The following is a 7,041-nucleotide window of genomic DNA, read 5'->3' on the forward strand; positions in this document are numbered from 1 at the left end:
CACAGAAGCACAGTCACACTGGCTTTGGGGCTACTCCGTACTGTAGATCAGTGCCCAGTTGTACCAGATGTGAAATATTTTGATTATCACCCAGTGTTGTCAAGTGTCCAAGAAAACCAGGAAGTCTATCTTTTAAACTCTCTTGGTTTTGAAAATATTGGTTTAAAATTGATTTTAGAGCTGGGTGTGGTGGTTCACACCTGCAGTCCTCATGCTCTGGGAGGCTGCGGCAGGAAGATCAAAAGTTCAAGGACAGCCTGGAAAATTTGGCAACTTAGAAGGATTCTACTTCAAAATTTAAAAAATAAATTAAAAAGAGATATACCTCAGTGCAAAGGCCCTAGGGTAAATCCCCAGCACCCCAACCCCCAAAAAATTGATCTTAGGCCTAGGCAAGCTGAAGAGAACCTATTCATGCTCCAGCTCCAGCTGTGCTGAGAGGCAGGCCCAACAGTCAAGCTTGACGGGGCAGTTGGAATCCAGGTCTGAGTCTCCCACATCACAAAGAATGACCAACACCACATCAGCTGGAAGGGTGGGTGAGTCGGCTGGGCTGCACAAGGTGGGTGCATGCAGTGATGTCTCTGTGCTCTCCCCGCCTGACCTGCAGATCCTGGAGGAGAATATGAAGCTGGAGTGTAAGTGCCACGGTGTGTCGGGCTCATGCACCACCAAGACATGCTGGACCACGCTGCCGCAGTTCCGGGAGCTGGGCTACGTGCTCAAGGACAAGTACAACGAGGCTGTCCATGTGGAGCCTGTGCGCGCTAGCCGCAACAAACGGCCCACCTTCCTGAAGATCAAGAAGCCCCTGTCCTACCGCAAGCCCATGGACACAGACCTGGTGTACATCGAGAAGTCACCCAACTACTGCGAGGAGGACCCAGTGACGGGTAGTGTGGGCACACAGGGCCGAGCCTGCAACAAGACGGCACCCCAGGCCAGCGGCTGCGACCTCATGTGCTGCGGCCGAGGCTACAACACCCACCAGTATGCCCGCGTGTGGCAGTGCAACTGCAAGTTCCACTGGTGCTGCTACGTCAAGTGCAACACGTGCAGCGAGCGCACGGAGATGTACACGTGCAAGTGAGCCGGGCAGCCCGAGCCCCAGCTGCAGAGCAGTGCAGGTAGGTTCAGACAGCTTCCACGCTGCCCTAGCCTTCCGGATCACTGCCTTGATCTTCACAGGGAGCCACAGAAACACTGAGCTTGTCTTTCCTGCTGAGGAGGGCCCTGTTTCCAGCTTCTAGTTTCTGGCTTCCGGCTTCCGGTTTTTGGCTTCCGGTTTCCGGCAGACCCTGTGGGAAGAAGCCCTTGGGCCTTCGCCTGTTCAGTTCCGTGTCCAGTGCTGCTCCTCCTCCCCGATACCGCCCACGTCTCTGCACGGCTGGAAGGAAGCCTTTCGCTGGAACTCCGGGCCCTCGGGCCTCATCATAGCAATATTTAACAATTTATTCTGATAAAAAATAATATTAATTTATTTAATTAAAAAGAATCCTTCCACCTCTTCGGGATCCGTTTTCTGCAATCGAAGTGGACTTGTGCTTTGCTGGCAGGATGATTTGTGTCAGTAGAACCTGGAGCCAAGTAGAACTGTAGATAGTTATTCTTCATGCAGATGTGTCTACTAGTTGATTTTGCAGGTATCTTCCCTCTGCAGCACTAGAGGTTTAAGTACAACGAGCAGACATCCTTTACACTTTATACCCACAGATACACACACACACACACACACACACACTTATTTTTTTGCTGTTTGCTGCTACTTATCCAGAAATGTAAGTGGTCCACATTTGGAGACATTTTTTTGCAGAATACATTTCCCAATCTTCTGCCCTCCCAAGTTCAAACATTGCCATTAGAACAAAATCTAGTTTGGAATATACAGAGAGAAAGGAATAATAATAAACTCCCACCTGTTTTCATCATTTGGAAAGTAAGCCACTGGATAAGAGAGAATATTTTGTAAAAGACTATTTTTATAAGAAAATTTTATTTATATGGAGTCTGCTGTATCATCCCACAGCCTGTGTGTCTTCTTATTGGGGTCAGGAGGGGCATGGCCGAGGCCTGTGGGCAGGTCCCACGGGGACCCTCACACATCTGGGTTCTGGAGTTCTGTTTGCCAAGGGGGGCTAGACCAGCCCCCAAGTGCCCAGGGCTGGGGCATCATCTGTGTGGACTGGAAAGAAACCCAATCCCTGCTTCCACGTATAAAGCTAAGGGCTTTGGGCAGTATCACTGAGGAGGACCTTGGGGTGAGTCATTCGGGCAAGTAAGCCAGTGCCCTCCACACTGTGTGACCATCACGGGGACTCGTCCATCATCATCAGGTAGAGGCCAGCTCAGGGCCTCTGTATCTCACTAGGACAGCCCTGCCACTGCCTGTGTCCTCAGAAGAGAAAAGCAGGCAGGGAGTTGCCCACAAGCTGTGCAGCACAGGGGCTTGCAGTCCTATTGTGGGCAGGACTGGCAGGGAGAGGCGAGGGACAGGCCTCTCCTCTTTGGCCTGGCCACACCCAGTGCCTTTCAACCTGGAAAGCTGTCCTCAGGAGGCTGTGGGTGCCAGCAGCTACCATCCTATCTGTGGGTTTGGATCTCTGTGCAGGAGTGCATGTGTACATGTCTGTGTGTTTCCCCATGTGCCCCTGCAAAGGACAGCAGGTCACATGCATGGAGCTGTGTGCCTGAGCACTTGCTGGTCCTAGGAGCATCTCTTGCGGGGAGTAGGGGGGCTGTGAGTGCACATGAGGTAGGCAACGGGACTTTGGTAATTGTGGCCAGCCATCAAGAAATGGCACCTCTGAACTCTCTCACATGACCACTTGTGAAATTCAGATACCTCTGAGACCACAGCCCCATGAGCCCTGAGTGCTAAGAGCCCCTGAGCATCTAGGCTGTGTTTAACCCTTATGTCAGCACTGGATCTGGGTCATTGGCAAATAAAAGTGGCTGGTTGGCATTATTTCCTAATATTTCCTTTATGTGAATGTGTGGATGAGTGGGCTTGATGGAATGATGGATGGATGGAATGATGGATGGATGGATGGATAGATGGATGTATATATGGGTGGATGTGGATGGATAGAAAAATGGATGGATAGATGGATAGATGGATGTGTGGATGAATGTGGATGGATAGTAGATGGATGTGTATGTGAATGGATGGAAAGATGACTGAATGGATGGATGGATAGATGGATGGGTAGATGGGCAGATGGATGGATGGGTGGATAGATAGGTATGTAGGTGCATGGGTGAATGGTTGGAAAGTGGACAAGTAGGTGGGTGGATGGATAGGTGTGTGGTTAATGGTTGGGTATGTAAGTGGGTGGGTGGGTGGATGAGTAAATGAGTAGATAAGAAAACATACAGGAGTTTTTTGAAACCCCTGTGTCACGTCTCTCTTCCTTGAAGAACCCACAATGTCTCCCATGAGCAGGGGTTTTTCCAAGCCTTTGCTCCTGGTCTCATTGGCTCCTGGGAATGGGGGAGGTTCTGGCCAACCTCTTCAGGTGACTGTTCAGGGTTAGCTACATAAATGGGATCTCAGAAAAGATGCTCGTGTTCTTCACCGCCCAAGTGAGGACAGGGCAGAAGAGAGTGTCTGGGCCTGTGGAAGAAGGGCTCTGGCAGATGCCTATCATCTGGCTTCAGCCATGGGAATATCGCAACCCCAGGGGCTGCCCTTTCTCTGAGTGCCCAACCCAAGTGTGCTCTGAATTGTGCCTCAGTCTCCCCCTCTGTAAAATCAGAATAATATACCTGCCATACAGGGATGGGTGAGGATCTTCCCAATCATGACTGCACACCATTTGGCCTTGTAAAATAATAAATGAATGCTAACTATTAGTATTAATTATTATTGCTATGACTATTATTCTCCCTGAGTATAGGATTCTTCAAACACACTTATGGTAAAAAACACTGGGTGCTTTTTTTGGGTAAAGGTTTAGCTCTTCAACAATCCTGGGATGAAAAAGGTGAGAAGCTTAAGGGGCAGAATCACAAGTCAGAAAGCCCAGGACCACAGTGTCAAAAGCACACAGGCCTGAGGTCAGGAGGAAATGGGTTCGGGAACTAAGCTGCTTGACCCAAGATCACTGTCGCCACATGGGAATATGGGCACAACAGTGGCCAAATCCTGAGATTTCAAGAAAGACTGAACATTTGGGTTTCTCAGGATAATCTCCACTTTTTCAATATGTTGACAGACGCCTCAAGGGTGACACAAACATGACTGTGACAGCACTTGGCCCTCGGGCCACAGCCTACAGACTCGGACTTGGGTTAAATCTCTTGTTTTAGAGATGGAGAAACTGAGGCCCAGAGAGGGGAAGGGCTTTACTCTGGGGTGAACAGGATGCTCAGCGGAGAGAAGACCAGGCACAAGCTCCTGGGGATGCTCTTTCACCAACACAGTATACCAAGTCAGGAAATAATTTAGGGGAAGGAAGTTTGGAAGGGATATAGTTCCTACACACACACACACACACACACACACACACACGTGTGTGCATGCATGCAAGGGGCTCCAGGGAGAACCAACTGGACTTGCCCAAGGGCCCTGAAGGGATGAACTGGTGCCCTGAACGATTCTGCAGCATGGGCCTTTCCTTGAATGCCTGGATAAGTGAGCATAGAAGGAGTGATAAAATAGATGGAGAGATGGAAAGACAGGAGGAGGCAGGGAGGGAGGGGGCAGACAGGGTGGATACATAGATGGAAGGAAAGAAGGAAGTATAGACGGAAGGATGGTGGATGGATGGATGGATGGATGGATGGATGGATGGATGGATGGACAAGCAGATAGATGGATGGATGCATGAGTGGGCAGGTGGGTGGACAGAGAAGTGGGGAGGGTGCAGATACACGGGCAGCTACCAAGGGAACCCTTCAGCAAGACCTGAGAGGAGAAAATGCTGAGGCACAGTGCTCCCCCACCCGAGGCAGAGCTGTCCCCTGCACACTGCACAGTGAGCTCAAGATCTGTTTCCTCAGCCTCTTGCTCCTACTTCTCAGGTAATAGCCCAGCTCAGAGATACCATGTCTTACCACCCAGAAAGGAGGAATTAGGTGACCCTCAGTGTCCCAAATCTACCCTTATTCCTGGGCCTTCCACCCACAAACAGAGGCTTAAAGGTGGAAGAAAGGGCTTCCTCAGACAGATAGACTGTCTTCATCAGCTCTTCCCTCCCTCCTCACTGGGCACACTCAGCAGGACACTGCTGTGGCACTTCCTCCCGAGGGCTTCCCACAGGTTCCTCCACTGCCCATCCACCTGCCTTCGACCAACTGGCCCTTGGCTGTCCCTGGAAGAGTGCCACACCTCCTGCCAGGTCTCCCTTCCTCCACGAATGCCCCACCAGCCTCCAAGAGCTGACCAGACCAGCCCACACCCTGCCTACCAGTGTTACAACTCCTCATCATCCTGTACCTCATGTCCAAGCTCTTTGTCCCCTCTGGACCTAGCAGCCACCATGCTGGGAGCCTTGTGCACACAGCAGTGACAAGCCCTTTAGGAAGAAAGTGCTCTGTGCCAGACAGGTTCTAGCAATTTCCATGTTTTCTCATCATCACACCCCATTGTCTCCTGCACAGAATTACTATGGTCCCTGTGTCCCAGGACATCTCATGCCTTTGCTGTTTCCTTTGCCTTCTTTTTCTCCACCTGACAAACTTTTGGTCCTTGGAGGAGGAGACCCAGAGCCACCCACACACAGCGCTGATCCAGTCTCTCCCTAGTTAAGGAATCACAGTCATGCTCCTTGACAGGGCTCTGGGCCAGCCAGAAAAAGGCAGAGCAATGAAAGGACAAGAACCAGAAGCTCTGTCCTGGGCTTAACCTGGGCTTGTTGCCTGCTTGGGGGAGTGTATTAGTCAGCTGTCACTGAGTAACAACCGGCCAGCACTCAGGACCTTCAGACAATGAGTACAGTTACCTGTCACTTAATAATGGGGACACATTCTAAGGAATGTGTCACTGTGTAACCATCCAGTGTGCACTTACACACCCTAGAGGGTGCAGGACACCCAGGCCAGACAGTGTCGCCTGTTGCTTCTAGGCAGCAAGCCTGGACAGCAGCTGGCTGTACCGAATGCTGTAGACAGCTGTCACGTGCTGGCATTTGTGCATCTAAACATAGAAAAGGCTCAGTAAAAACACTAGATAGGAATTTTCAGCTCATCACAATTCATGGAACCACACAATGTGTGCAGCCCAATGCTAAAAGAAACATCAGTATCTGGTGTGTGACAATAGTCTTGGTTGCTCACGAATCAGGGATGCATTAGTGCTTCCGGGCTGGGCTCCTCTATGTGCGTGTGGCCAGCTATGGATCAGGAGGGTGGCCCTACGGATCTCAGTAGAACCCTCCCTTCTTCAGGGCCAGCTCAGTCGGGGCTGTCAAGAGTGACTTCAGATGGGACCAGAGAGTCTCTTAGAGTCACATCCTCCTGCAGGTCAGCCCATGCTTGGCCACCGAGGCCAAGGGGTCCCCAGGAGACAGAAGATGCCCCTGGGCTTCCTGAAAGCCGAGCTCAGAACTGGCACTGGGTTCCTCATGCTGTGTCCTATTGGCCAGAGCAGGTCACAGAGCCAGCCCCGAAGTCGGGGCAAAGGGCACAGATCCACTGCTCACCTGGAGGACCCAGCCAGTCACAGAGCAAGGGCCACAGGGTCAACAGGGGAGTCGTTTCCCAAAGCTCAACACAGGACTAGCACGGAGGTGACCTTCTCAGCAGGACTCTGCCTTAGCACTGGCCACATGGCAGGGTCAGGGTCTCACCTCCTCAATCTAATTGTTTTCTTTTCTTTTCTTTTCTTTTCTTTTGTTGGTACCAGAGATTGAAACCAGGTCTCACATTGAGCTACACCCTCAGCCCTTTTAACTTTATTTTGAGACAGGTTCTCACTGAATTGCCCAGACTGGCCTCAAACTTGTGATCCTCCTGCCTCAGCCTCCCGAGTAGCTAAGATTACAGGTGTGCGCCTCCATGCCCAACTTAATCTTGGGTCTTGTCTTCCTCCATCCCATCCAT

The 7,041-nt window shown here is 51.0% G+C and overlaps 1 protein-coding gene across 1 annotated transcript in view; it reads left to right on the plus strand.

Moving 5' to 3' along the window:
- Positions 1 to 3,008, plus strand: part of Wnt7a (wingless-type MMTV integration site family, member 7A) — a gene marked incomplete at its 5' end in the record, with an annotated part of 46,006 nt that extends 42,998 nt beyond the window's left edge. The window contains 1 exon segment of the mRNA XM_005386976.2: positions 611 to 3,008. Within this exon segment, the coding sequence (XP_005387033.1) occupies positions 611 to 1,090 (480 nt within the window). The 3' untranslated portion in view covers positions 1,091 to 3,008.
- Positions 3,009 to 7,041: the final 4,033 nt, after the last annotated feature.

This window comes from Chinchilla lanigera, unplaced genomic scaffold, assembly GCF_000276665.1.
Source record: "Chinchilla lanigera isolate Chin_1 unplaced genomic scaffold, ChiLan1.0 scaffold00028, whole genome shotgun sequence".
In the NCBI taxonomy this organism is placed as follows: Eukaryota; Metazoa; Chordata; class Mammalia; order Rodentia; family Chinchillidae; genus Chinchilla; species Chinchilla lanigera.